This window comes from Sebastes umbrosus, chromosome 22, assembly GCF_015220745.1.
Source record: "Sebastes umbrosus isolate fSebUmb1 chromosome 22, fSebUmb1.pri, whole genome shotgun sequence".
Lineage (NCBI taxonomy): Eukaryota > Metazoa > Chordata > Actinopteri > Perciformes > Sebastidae > Sebastes > Sebastes umbrosus.
Window position 1 is genome coordinate 20506600 of NC_051290.1, and position 14119 is coordinate 20520718.

A 14119-nucleotide genomic window follows, 5' to 3' on the forward strand; every position below is an offset into this window, starting at 1 on the left:
AGCAAGGTGATATATTGCGATTTTTTAAAATTTAATAGGAAAACTGTAGAGAAGCCACCAGAAATACACCAGTTTAGAATAGGCAAAAATAACACATTTATACTCTATGTATACAGTGTTTTGGAGAATCGATACAGTATCGCTCAAGATAATATCGCGATACTAATGTGTATCGATATTTTCTTACACCCCTACAGGATACTGAAGGAAACTGTGTGCACATCACGTCATAGTACTTGTTTTTTTTTAGCTTATCTGCACTGTTAAAGAATTAATTTCACTTTTATTCCCCTCAAGCAGAATCCTCCCACGTTAACAGAGTCTACTGACCAAACATAACTCAGCCACAGCCATGAGCCCTCGAGGCTCCTTCAGCACTGTGCTCTGCTGAGGTCAGAATCACCATTATCTCTTAACATTATCATTAACACACAGTTTGATTCGTTTTCATTCTGAGAAACGGCCGCTTTATTCTTACTAAACCTTGTTTTAACTAATGTGCCTTTTTTATTGATTCAAACTGGCTTTCATTACCATTTAATTCTTTGTAAAGCACTTTGTGACACCGTTAAGGCCTGAAAAAGCTAATAGAGATTCAGCAAAAAAAGAAACACATTAAAGAAAGGGAGAGGACAGAGGATGATAGGGAGAGAGAAGAAAAAGAAAGAAAAGAAGAGGGGGGTGGGGGTGTACAGTCCGGGGTGAAGGGCGAAAGGACTTGACAGCAAAAAGCATCGAGAGATCAGACCTCATCAGCGAGAGAGAGATTTGTAGAGGCACGATGAGAAATGGCATATGGTGTGTAGATATACAGGATATCTGCCTGTGGATGGATACACGGAGGCACTCAAATAGAGACATTTGTGTCCTCTCATGTGTGAACGCTGCCAAAGAAAATCACTGGTCCTCTCACACAAAGGCACATGGACGCACACTCTCAATAACACCACCACACAGAGCATTTACAATAAAAGATAACTAAATACACTAATAAATAAGAAATAAACTAAATGCACATACACGCCCTCTCCCACAGAGAGATAAAGATGAACACACTCCAGTTCAGTGATGCAGAAATACACATGCACAATCATGGCATCCCACTCACATGGCAATGTACGTTTATAATTGCAGCGCTGAGAGCTACACTATGGATCAGTGTGACAGACCTATAATTCAAGCTCCGGTTGATCTCTGCAGCTGTGACTGCGAACACACGTGCGCGCACATACACACCCGGATGAGGCCATTCTTTTATTTCTTATTACCATGAAGCTCCATTAAGGGATATCAACACTGAAAGAAACGGTGATAGTACTCTAAATCCCACTGAGAATCAACAATCAACCTTAAGCTTCTCAAAGAGCTCTATGAAGCGGATGCATACATGTTGCGAGGAGGAAGACTTTAATGTGATGCCACGTTGCTTCGCAAGCCAAGAATGACATATGGACTTTACTAAAAACTGCCTACATTTTTGCACGATTAGAAGAAGAGAGAATTATGTTGTATAATTAATCTCGGAAACAAAGAGCTTAATGTGCCCAGTTGGGATCTGGCATTTTACCACTCAATATTGAAACTGGACAGTATCTCAGTCTCAAGGAAGAATGTGCCAAGACTCTGATACTGAAAATGAGTTGGTTTTCTATAGTCATTTTTACTGGGAACTACCAAAATCGGAAATTGATTGGCTAGTATCCACTAACAAAAAAAAAAACTGACAAAAAAAGTTAGCCAGTTACTAGGAAAAAGCCTGGTAGAAAAGGGGAAAAAGCCTTTTATTTCAGTGGTTCCCAACCGTTTTCCTTAAGGAACCCCTTTTCTATCATTGAATAAACCAACAACCCCTGACTAAGAGACAATTGACCCAAATAGTGAACACAATAACTGCCGGAAGGAAGGAAAAACAAGCCATTTGGATGATTTTGAGCAGATTGTTTCTTTTGAATATTGCATCAGAGATGATGTTTCCAGTTATTTTCTGTCTGCATTATGTATTAATACATTTTAACAATCATACATTCTTAATAGGCTTCTTTTATGACAAATTCAGTGTTTAAAAATAACAATTTCTTTTAGTTTTCTTCCCCCAGGTCGGGAACCAGTGATTTAGTGCACAATTTGAAAGTTTGCACGTTCACCTTCAAATTATGTGGGTAATATTCTTTTGTTTTTTTTTCTTCTTGGTGTTTTATTATATGTTTATGTTTGATATGTAGCAGTGACTTGTAATCCCAAGTTGGATGGGCAACATGTTTGGCATGACACAGCAATAAAAACTGTATAAAGGCTTGCTGTGAGTTGTCTTTCCACTGCTCATCGGGAAAGAAAAATCACTTAAAACTACTTCTACTAAGTAAATATATATTTTCGCCAAATCATCTCAACTTGCAGACTTTCTCCAGACTTTGTATGTGACGTGTCAAAGGGGAGAAAGTGCTCTAGTGTCCACATGTGGTCTCCCTGATCCCCAATTAAAAAAAGGCCTTTGAGTCATTTTAAGATGAACCCTACCTCAATCCTCCCGGTGTCTGGCTGGAAGCCTCTGGCCGGGTCTTCGGTCGTCACTCTGCACTGGATCGCACAGCCGTTCACCCTGATCTTGTCTTGTTTGAGGCCCAGTTCTGGCAGGCTGCGGCCCTCACACACGTGCAGCTGGGCATGCACCAGGTCCACACTGTTAGAGAGAGGGAGAGAGAGAGAGAGGCGATGAGGTGAATAAATTGATTGAAGCCCTGAACATGGTGTGAATAGCCCTTAATTTCCCTTGATGTCACTGTGGAGAACATTTCCTCCTGCTTATACCAAGGTTTAAAAGGCCATTTATCCAATACAAACATCTTTAGCGATTTTTGGCCTCAAATCAGAGCAGGAGGGATCTGCAGCGGATGTGAGGAGTTTTTTTTCCAGCACTGCTCATTTGAACAAATGAATCTGCGAGGCGTGACAAGAAAACAGTCCCTCACGGATACCTCTTAATAGCAAAAACAAAGTCGATTAAAACTAAGGAAACTTTAGTTATAATTTGATGCTGCTGAAACAATGGCCCCTGGGGAACAGAGCAGGATATGGAAGATTTACATTTTATATTTGAAAACAACTAATAAATTAGCAACACAACTTTTATTTGATTAGATATTAGTAGGTGGGCTATGAAGAATCTCAATCAACCAGGTCCTAAGATATGTAGAAGTCCAACGCAAAGACCAATGTTTTCTGATCTTAAAGAGTAACAATTTTGTGTCAATTAAATTGCAAATATCTGCTTACATGAAGAAATGTACATAGGGCTGAGTGATAATTCAAAATGATGATTTATCGTCTTTCAATGGAATCGTATCGTGATGAAATCATATAGATATACACAATAACTTTGTGTAAATTCATAATAACAAGCACATACTAACTCAAATGTCTCAGAAAATCTGATCAAATTCAGTTCACTCAAACTTTTGTCTTAATCTAATTACTCTGTATTTGTGTGCATGCATGTTAACATTATTTTTTTATCTATAATTTCCCTTGAAACAATTATTATAAAAAATAAATTTTGCACTAAAGTTCTTAATTAAATGAGAAAATACTCAGTGCTTTTCTTTTATCAAACATTTAATTCACAGAGGAGTATACAAAAATAAGCTTTACCATGTGTTTATTTCAAATGGACTATTAATTGATTTATCAGAAAACATGCTATATTGAGATATATATTGTTATTGAGATATTATATGATCTATATCGGGATAGAATATGTACATACAAGGCGCTGCAGTACAGTACAATGCAAATATGACCGGGCAAATAACTCAACACGGTGTGACTCAGTTGAAACATGTAAACGTCTGCTTGTGTGGTACAGTGAAATGATAAGCTCTGTGATAAAGATTCATTATAACTAAGCGGAGAGCATTAGACTGTGATGCGACAGATCTGTGAAAACCTGGCGTATAAATCATTGCTTTGTTATAAAACTGACATCTAAGAAAACGGTTATTGTTTGGTTTTTATTCCACTTTTATTAACTTTCAAAAGATAACAAGAAAATTGCAGCCAATTAAAATTGTGTTTTAGTTGAATAAACCGGTGTAGTGCTTGCCTATTTGTTCTGCCACACCAACTCACCACTCCACACTGTTTACAGGTACAATTTCACATTTTATTCACAGATACCTAAAAATGCATTTTTGCCCAGGAACAAATGCACACACACACACACACACACACACACAGACAAGATTACATTATGCAAATTTTTATTCAGCAATTACCCAATATTAGAAAGAATTTAAATGTGAGAGGGTCAGAGAGAAGTTATTTTCTTCCATTTCCATGAGTTGTAACCCTCATCTGTATGCATTTATTTAAATGTGAAGCTCAAATGAGACTCGCTGGGTTAAGCTTCATGACCTTGCACCATCTAACGCCTAGCCAAAAAATGTATGAAAGTATTTTGTCATCGTTGTTTTCTGGACATATTTTAAACCCAGCGGTGGACGGACACAGACGGGTGGGGACACTAAATTCTTAAACGGTTGTGTGTCCCCGCATCCGAAACCGCTGCCAAACAAACACACTCAGACAACTGGGAGGCCTCGTCGCCTTGAAGGGTGAATGAGAGACAGCAGGCGCGCACATTAGCAAACAAGCTCGGTTTTTGGACACCGTCTTGGCTTCCGTCTTCCTTAATGTCTCAATTAGCTGGTATCCACATTCTGGCCAAACAGAAGGACAATTATGCATCAGCCTGGTGTGAAATGTGTTGGTGGGAATAAGCAGATCCAAATCTTGATAACTTGGACGGTTGCTAACGTCATGTTTTTGTTACACTCTCATAAATATGTTGGTATTTTTTAAATTGGACAGCTCCGCTCGCGTCCTTAAATAATAAAAAAGGACGAGATGAAATGAGTCACTTGATGAGCGATGCCCCCGACAGCAGTTCTGGAAACGATTCTCAGTATCCCAGTACTTTATTGTTTAATGAGGGTGCCAGTTTGTTTCCAGACTCAGATTAGTTACTAGTCTTTGTGGGGTCCAACAGTTTTGTCAGCTCCCCGGGGCTACGGCTCTTCAAGGACACTACATGAGAAAAAACATATTTTGCCTCTCCTACTCTCTTGTGTGAAATGTACTGCTGCCAAGAGTTTAATATGTGAGGATTAAGTAACCTGATGCAGGCTGTTCTCATACACTGTTCCTAGCTATACCTACAAAAAGTAATGCACTTTAATTCGTGTATATCACACAACAACAGTTTGTGTGTAATCCACATAATCGGGAACCAGGAAATAGCAATAGTGGCGAATGTCGCGAAGGGAGGAGGTCAGGGTGGATGGGTAAAAAAAAGACCGGATTTTTGCCCAGGAGAGCGGCGTTCGTGTCCCATGTGAAACCAGAAGTCTATGTTGATTTATTTGTCATGTCACTTCCGTACTTACAGTAAGTAACACTACCTCTTATTTTAAGCCAAACCACAATCTTTTCCTAATCCTAAGTAAGCATTTTTGTTGCCTTATCCTAACTAAGTCGTTTTGTTGTCTAAACCTAACCAAGTTGATCTTTTCCTAAACCTAACAAAGTCGTTTTCTTGCCTAAAACTAAGGTTGTTTCCTGTGAAGACAGAAGTTTATTTTGAAAAGACTGTATGCATGTAACGAGTGGAATTTGAAACATGTTGCTGGAAAAAGGAAGAATTTCTTTTTTTGTAAGATATCACAGGAACCGTTGTATGAGAAGACCTGCTTGGTGTGTTCAGCTCAATCATTCCATCAAACATTTACTCTTTTTGATTCTTTCATTTACTTGTTTACTCTTCAGTAAATTCAAGCTGAAACAAAGATAACAATAAAGAATACTAAAGCTGAAATATGGTAATTTGTTTGCTTATGAATTTCTTCTGTCGGTAGTTAACTTTTCTTAGAGTATTTTCATATCCATGAAAAGTGAAGCAAGTAGCATCCAAATCTGAAAACTTATGATGTGACATATTAGTGTGTTCTAATGGCTTCGATTTCACAAAGATGAAGTCCTTTAATATTATGCAAATAAACACACTTGAGTCAAACGCTTGGCATCCATGCATGGACTTTTTTTTTTCTTGTTACATATAACTCAAGTTTGGCCTAGTTTTTTTTCCCTCCCATAATTCTTCTACTTTGAAAACATAAGGCAACACTGATTGAACGAGGACCCTCGAGGGTTTGTAGAATTCATTGTATACTAATTTGACTCAGACAAATTAAAGAGCCTGCGGCAACATCTGTCCCTCAGTGCAGCCAGTTACAGAAGAAAAAGTCCCTTGTATCATTAGCAAGTTCCACAATACGGCCGAGCTACACAGGAAGAGGATGAGGTTGGTACGCCTTCAGCGAAAAGTAGGAGCAGCATTACAGCACATTTTGACAATAAATACTGCTGGTTTGTAACAGTTGGCAAAACTCTGTGTTAGAGAACGCAGAGGATTAAGCAGAGATAGTGAGGAGAATTGACCTGAAACATCTGTACAGAGACAGAGTCAGGCAATATCGTCATCAGCAGGGATACTTCCAATTGGACATTAAAGTGGAGATACAAGGAGTCACTATATAAAATCATGGAAGCCATCCAGAGAACACATCTATATCCACTGCATCCTTCATGTGTCCAAAACATTACTAACCATTACTTCCTCCTATATTTCCTGCCAGACATGCTGATAACTAATAACCACTCAACCTACATATATCGGTCTTTGATGGCATATGCATGTTATATATGTATGGAGCTTCTGACATGAATAAATCAGGCTGGATGTGTACTCTGTGTACAAAACATAAATAAAGTGTTACTTCACTTCTCATAAATCTATTCTCATATCACCAGATTGTATTTCAATTACCATAGCTTTCTTTTTCGCTATATGTCATGCCAATAAAATAAGTTTGAAAAATCAATGGTGCGTGCTCAGTAGGGCTGTCCTTCGATTCAAATATTTAATCGTGATTAATTGCATGATTGTCGATAGTTAATCGCAAATTAATCAGACGTTTTTTTATCTGTTCAAAATGTACCTTAAAAGGGAAATTTGTCAAGTACTTAATACTCTTATCAACATGGGAGTGGGCAAATATGCTTGCTTTATGCAAATGTATGTATATATTTATTATTGGAATAACAAACCAAAACAATGACAAATATTTTCCAGAAACCCTCACAGGTACTGCATTTAGCATAAAAAATATGCTCAAATCATAACGTGACAAACTGCAGCCCAACAGGCAACAACAGCTGTCAGTGTGTCAGTGTGTTGACTTGACTATGACTTGCCCCAAACTGCATGTGATTATCATAAAGTGGGCATGTATGTAAAGGGGAGACTCGTGGGTACCCATAGAACCCATTTTCATTCACATATCTTGAGGTCAGAGGTCAAGGGACCCCTTTGAAAATGGCCATGACAGTTTTTCCTTGCCAAAATTTAGCATAAGTTATATGGTTTAAATAGTATATATATATATATATGGGGCAGGGTACAACTCAATAAAATGGAAACTATGGAGGTGAGAAGTTGTATTTGATCAGGAAGGCAAACTGATATTTTATTGTTTGGATTCATAAATGATAACTGTGTAATTTGCATTTTTCTAGCAAGTAAAATAAATGACATTGAGACAAAAACAAAAATTTACCAAAAACTAGAAACTAAAGCTTTCTCGCTTTTCTAATTACACAGATCTTATACAGACATACAATATATTATGCCTGGAAAATTGTTATTATTATACGTTTTGTTGTAATTTAATGATCAATAAATGTGCCCTGTGCACAAAGAAAGTGTGAGTAATATAACTTGTTACTCTCAAAATTGATAATGAGAAAAGGGACCCAGAAAGAAACAGAACAGTTGAAAGAGAAGGTTCAATTTAGAAGTCTTGTATTTATCTACAACCAAAACTAATCTTAACTAAAGTTGTTCCACCTGGTAATTCTCAAATCTAATCTTAAAGTTGTTTTGCCCCCACTTCTTCCGACTCTCTCCGTATTGTGTAGGTACCCTGTCATGTAGCACTGTGCACACAGCAGCAGACTACATGGCAGTTTAATTATATTTTGCCCGGAGCCCCAGCAACAGAGAAGTACTCCTGAGCTGCACCGCTACCTGGCCGGCAGTTCGCTCCGTGTCAATTAGTTGGCGGAAATTTGATTAAACAGAAATTTATTTAGGAATATGCAGCATGTAAGCACAATATAAACGAAAATAATAAGGTCTCAAAACTCGATTTTGCCCCGTCTACAGTACAGGGCCTCAAAATTACAATTATGTACTAATGCAGGACCTGCCTTAAGGCCCTTCGTCATTTCAGGTGATAGAGGTTTAGTGGTGCATATTTTCCAAAATTAGCAAATAATCACATTACACATTATCACAACAAGCCAAATGGAACAAAGAGGAAAATCAGACTCCTTTTTTCTGGTATGTTAGGAGCCCAAGAAAGTCACGGTGATAAATATCGTCTTCGCTTCAAGTCTTCGCTTAGTTTTTTCGTCAGCAAAGATATTAAAAGTGTCATTAACACGCTGTTTATTTACGATACATTGTTTGTGAATGTTTGCCTTTCCCTTTTGTCTGAATGATGATATTATATTTATGCATTTGTACATTTTCACCATCTGTGTATCTACAAATCTATCCAAACTGTCATTTTGCATTTTCCTAAAAAAAACAGAACCAAAAATAAAATATCATGTCCATTCTTTGCCTTCAACTTTTGTTTATGTCTCCTACTTGTGCATAATTTGGCTCATTTTGAGGTTCTGACGTGTCAAAGGTGTGAAACTTGCTTTTTATGTCTGGCATTGCATAAATGTTTTAAGATGCCAAGCATAATATTGCGTGTCTACTTTCCTGTCTGGCATCTCTGACTGTCTGGCATCTCTGCCTTTCTTAGGGCTTCCCAATAGCTGCCAAGCTTAGATTTGATCTCTGACAATTTAAAAGAGGAAAAATGGAAAGAAACCCCCACGAGTGTCATAGACTATATGTCTACACGCTGAATCTGCTCTTTGAAATTCTGTCAGTGCCTTTACCTCCCAGCCAAGAACATCATTTTGCATTTGGTCCTCCTGTCTATGCAACAACCTTTACACAACCTTGCCTGCTTGTAAATATCTTACATTTGCCCACTAAGAGATACGTGTATTATAGACAGCCGAACCACATGGAGGCCCAAATTATTTACAGCTCAGCATTGGCGACATTCCCGTAAGCACTATATTAGCCAGATTTTATAGCAGCACCTGAAAGGTCTTTTGTGGGATAAGCAGCGTAAATCCTTCCCAACTGTCACATATTCAGTATATGGATAAGATATATCACTATGGGCACTGCCGACAGCTCAGACTGAAACTCGAGGACATAAAGTACGTACACACACCTGTGCACCCCATCTTATATTTCAGCGTATATGGCAGAACATACATTTTAAAAAAAAAGGTTTAAATGTCAAAGTCTGTCTTCAGCCGGCTGTATGTTTTGGAGAAAGGCCCTGGTGGAAAAAAAAAAATCCACATTCAACATTTTAAGGACACCAAGTCAAATCAGATCTCATGGTCCTGGCAAAAGTCTAAACTCCGATTGAAGTTAACAGGTTTCCCTCCAGGTAGCTTCAAAGATGAGGAGAACCCTTTCATCTGAAGTCCAGGTCAATGCCATGCACACATTGTTTATCCTCTAATGCTAATGTTTTATCAGAGCTAAAGCAACAGTCCAACATACTCAAACCTGACAGCATTTTGTTGCTTCACATTATGACATCAACATCTTATTACCCACATGTTATGTTAGATAATGTGGGTTATCACCATCAAAGACAATAGAACCTGCTCTTTTCTTTAAATACATGCAGCATTATACATGTGAGGCGTATATGTTAAATCATATTAGGAAACCATAAATGGAGGACGCGGGGGAGACCGTAGCTTTGGTCTCCAGGGCCGGAGTCTCTGCTGTACTCTGCTCCTCTGCCTGCCTGCTTGCCTTCACTCAGCTCGCTCCACCTCACGTGCATGCGCGCACACTACACACTGCAGAAGACTTCGTAGCTCTGAGAATATCTAGTGAATGTACAGTGGACGTTTGTGCAGAAATAAATGCTGCAGCTCCTCCAGACCAACAGAGGTTTCCCGTGTCTTGTGAAGTGACGGGGCTCCGCCACTGAAACATTATCGTCTCCGACCTGGTGCCGGTGTCTCCCTCCGGCCGCAGTCGGGAGGCTGAAGCAGGAAAAGCCAACACTAGGATCAGCTGGTCAGCTAACATTACTGCCAAGCAGGTGAAATATAGAGTGATATTGTGCTTTTAGCTGACGTGTGTCGCCTCACTGTTTTGAGCGATGCTCGTTCATGTCTATGTAGAGCGAGCACAAGTGCGAGCCAGACGCTGACTTTCATTTACTTAACGGCCACAGGTGTCGCTGTTAACAAGCATTTCTGATTCTTATAAACAGTCCCTTTAATGTAACCTATGCCATTTGTTTTTAGGAACCGCAGGTCAAAATATTAGTTACGGAGCCCCCCTAGACCTCTAGGAGAACATTTTTATTAATTCGTGCCCTCGAGTTAGTAACTTGTTCCCTTGAGTTAAGTAACTCGTTCCCTACACTGTACGATACTGAAGTTATTGAATATTTTTCCCATTAAAAATTCACCAAAATTATGCAAAAGCATATTTTTCCAAACTAAGTGTTGTAGTACAACTATGAGGAGACCATTGATGTGTGAAGTTATTTTGGTGGTACTACACTTTATAACAGTGTTATTGAATATTTTATAGCATCTCTTTTCGGCGTTGCACTTTGTAGACGGTCCCTGACCACTCGTCTCACAGCCGGCTGCACATAGAGACCAATGTTATGTGTCCAGCTCAGACGAAGGCTCGTTTTGATTAAAATGAGCTTGTAGCTCGTTGTCTACCTTACTACGGTTAGAACGAGCCGTGGTTTGTGTTTAAACAACGTTTCGGTTATGAGTTATTGATCCAGGAAGTTTGAATCTGTCAATATCTTTCCAACTTTACAGAAGTATCAGCAATGTGTGGACTGTCAGGAATGATTGGAGGAAGTGCTCTATGAAGTAACTCGAGGGAACGAGTTACTAACTTGAGGGCACAATTTAATTAAAAGAAATTCTCCTAGGGGTCTAGTGGGGCTCCATAAATAGGAAAACAATACCACTGAAACTTTTAGCTCCATTTATAGTGGTGTACCTGGAAAACTCACAAGCCTCAAAAGAAAGCATTTTGTGATACTTCAACCAGCGACCATGAGCTATCTTCTGCTTTGATATGTTTGATAAAACATCATTATGTAAATGTCAACTTGTTTTTCTATTGTGACAAAAAGTTTGCAAAAACAATGGAAATAGAAAATGAGTAGAAAGAACATTCACATTCACATCAACGTAGCAGGATGGTCAGAACGGCGGCCATCTAGTTATCTAGCTTGCTAATTATGCCATGCGTTAATGTTACATTGGTTACAGTACATGAGCAGAACAGCGAGCTGGTGGCCGGCAGCAGCGCTGGGTTGAACGGTCCCTCCGCCTCAACCCCCCCACCACTCCGGAGAAAGGCAAGTTACCCTAGCTAACTAGCCAGCCATCCGTCTCTGGAGCAGTGGCTGCGCTCTTACTGGCGAGCTGCAACCACACTTCAAAGTAATAGGTGCTGAAATATGCTGATCATAAAAGTGCAGTATGCTTCCATATGACCAAAGTGCCCATATGCATTTCAAAGCCAGAGCGTACATTCCCCTTTAAAAGAGGATCACCGTAGAATTACTGCAGGTCAATCTGCAGAGTCAAGAGTGCAACGACGATTTCATTAAAATGTAATTTCATTAAAATGAATTATCTTGTCTGCACTGAGTTATGCAAGGGGGTTAGACTGCCGGGGTTGAGCAGATCAGAGCGGAGTACGACCTCTGACAGAGGCTTGAGCACCTGCACACACACACATCTCAAATATGTTCAGAAAAATGTATGTACATATATGCATACACAAATACCTAAGAAAGCACTCAGGATCTCTGCTACTCGCACAGACACGCAAGACTTACCCTCATTGGACACGTCTCTACGTTATCAGAGTACATGGAAAATACATTAGCCCAATACTCAATGGAACCTGAGGATACACGTACATGTGCATACACTAAAGTCCAGCACGCACATACGTTCACATTCAGCAGCGAGCACACAAACTCTGTCTCAATCCGTCACATGTGCGGACGCACACACGCCGAGACCATGAAGGCTGAGTACTAATTGCATATCATTTTCAGTCGTTTCGCTCAGAGCTCGTTAGCAAGGGAGAAGAGGGTGGCTGTGCGCCCAGAACTAAAAGGGGGGAGAGGGAGAGAGAGAGAGAGAGAGAGAAAGAAAGAGGAAGGAGTATGATGAGGAGAGGAAGGCAGCTTGTTATGGCTATAAGAGATGCAGAAATAGTCAACAAAAAAATGACAAACAAGCAGTGAGGTAAAGTAAACATTATACTCCACTCTTGAGATCCACAAGGATGGAGAAGATTGAGGGATAAATAAAAAAAAGGAGAGACAAGATGACAGCTATACATGCCAAACACAAGAGAGCGAGAAATGGAGTGAGGGGAAGCAGAGGGAGTGGGAGTGCGGAGGTGGATAAAAAGCTGGATGCCAAAACTGAGAGAGCGAGCGGGAAAAGTGGGAGCGTGGAGGAGATGGGATTTGGCCTCGCTCAAAAGGACAAAAGGGATGAAGGCAGGAGAGGCGGTGGGAGGAAGCAACGGTGGAAGACAGAGGGATGGGAGTGGGAAGGAGGGATGGAAGGATAAGAAAGATAAGTGGGAGAGTGGGACAAGGGGGATAAAGAGGGGATGAACTGAGGAGGCAGCAAGGGAATGAGGAGGAAGGAATGACTCAGGGTGAGACTATGATAATGAAGGAAAGAAAGCAGGTGGGATGGCAGGAAGCAGGTCTATCTTTAAAGGAACAGTGTGTAACATTTCAGGGGATCTATTGGCAGAAATGGAATATAATATTCATAACTATGTTTTCCTTGGTGTATAATCACCTGAAAATAAGACTGGTTGTGTTTTTGTTAGCTTAGAATGAGCCTTCCATATGAACATAGGGAAACGGTCCTTTTCAGTCCGCCATGTTGCTCTGCCATGCGACATCTGACATCCATTGCTCCTAAAGTAGTGTCATTATGGTAAAGATGGCCTCTGAGCGAGGCGAACAGCGTTTTGCACTCGGCGGCTCACATTACCGCAATCCTAAAAAGGGAGGAGTGAACGGAGGGGTACTCGATTGGTTGCAATCTGCAACCACACCGCTAGATGCCGCCACATCCTACAAACTGTCCCTTTAAGACAGAATTTTGAGAGGCAAAGTGAGAGGGAGAAAGAGGAGCTTAAAGCAATAGTTCAACATATAGGTAGATACACTTAAATGCTGTCTTGGTGAGAGTTACATTGATACCACTCTCATCAGGATTCACCTCGCTTAGCTTAAAGACTGACAACAAGGAGAAAATCCTAGCCTGGTGAATGAAGGGAACGGAGGAATGGAAAAGTTGAAGATGGAGGAGGAAGAAAGGAAGAGAGGAAGGTTGGTGTATTGCAGAAGGAAGTGAAAGCCAAGCAGAGATGACACAGCAGGAAAAAGATGGAAAGTGTGAGCAAGAGAGGTGCAAAGAGAACCAGCAAATTGAAAATATGATAATTCCTATCATACTCCCCTTTATTGCTTTTTAATTTCACTCTCATCCTCTCTTAAATACCCCCGTTCCTTGTATTGGTTCTCTTCTCTATCCTCTCCCTTTCCTGCTCTCTCCTCCCTTCTTCCTCCCGCCTCTCGTCCTTTCATCTTCCATTGTCTCCAGCTCCCCCTCCCCAACTCCCACACATGTGGCCTCCAAAATGCAAAACATTTACTCCTTTTGAAGTGAACACTTGATTTCGTAACTTCATTTGAGTGTTAGTCCGCGCTGTATCGGAGTGTGTGTGTGTGTGTGTGTGTGTGTGTGTGTGTTTCCGCGGCATTCAAGTTTGTTCTTGTTCACAAAAAGCGCGTCTCCGGCAAATACATTTTTCAAGATGGCT

The 14119-nt window shown here is 40.1% G+C and overlaps 2 protein-coding genes across 6 annotated transcripts in view; one reads left to right on the forward strand and one right to left on the reverse strand.

Annotated features, from left to right (window-relative positions):
* LOC119481208 (serine/threonine-protein kinase pim-1-like) overlaps positions 1–14119 on the forward strand; it is a 1020488-nt gene that overhangs the window by 791167 nt on the left and 215202 nt on the right. The gene's annotated exons all lie outside the window — the stretch shown is intronic.
* The window catches only part of pcxb (pyruvate carboxylase b), a 370637-nt gene that overhangs the window by 253357 nt on the left and 103161 nt on the right, over positions 1–14119 (reverse strand). For all 3 annotated transcript variants that reach the window (XM_037757903.1, XM_037757905.1, XM_037757904.1), the window contains exon 11: positions 2518–2680. In XM_037757903.1, the coding sequence (XP_037613831.1) occupies positions 2518–2680 (163 nt within the window). The remainder of the gene's footprint in view (positions 1–2517; positions 2681–14119) is intronic.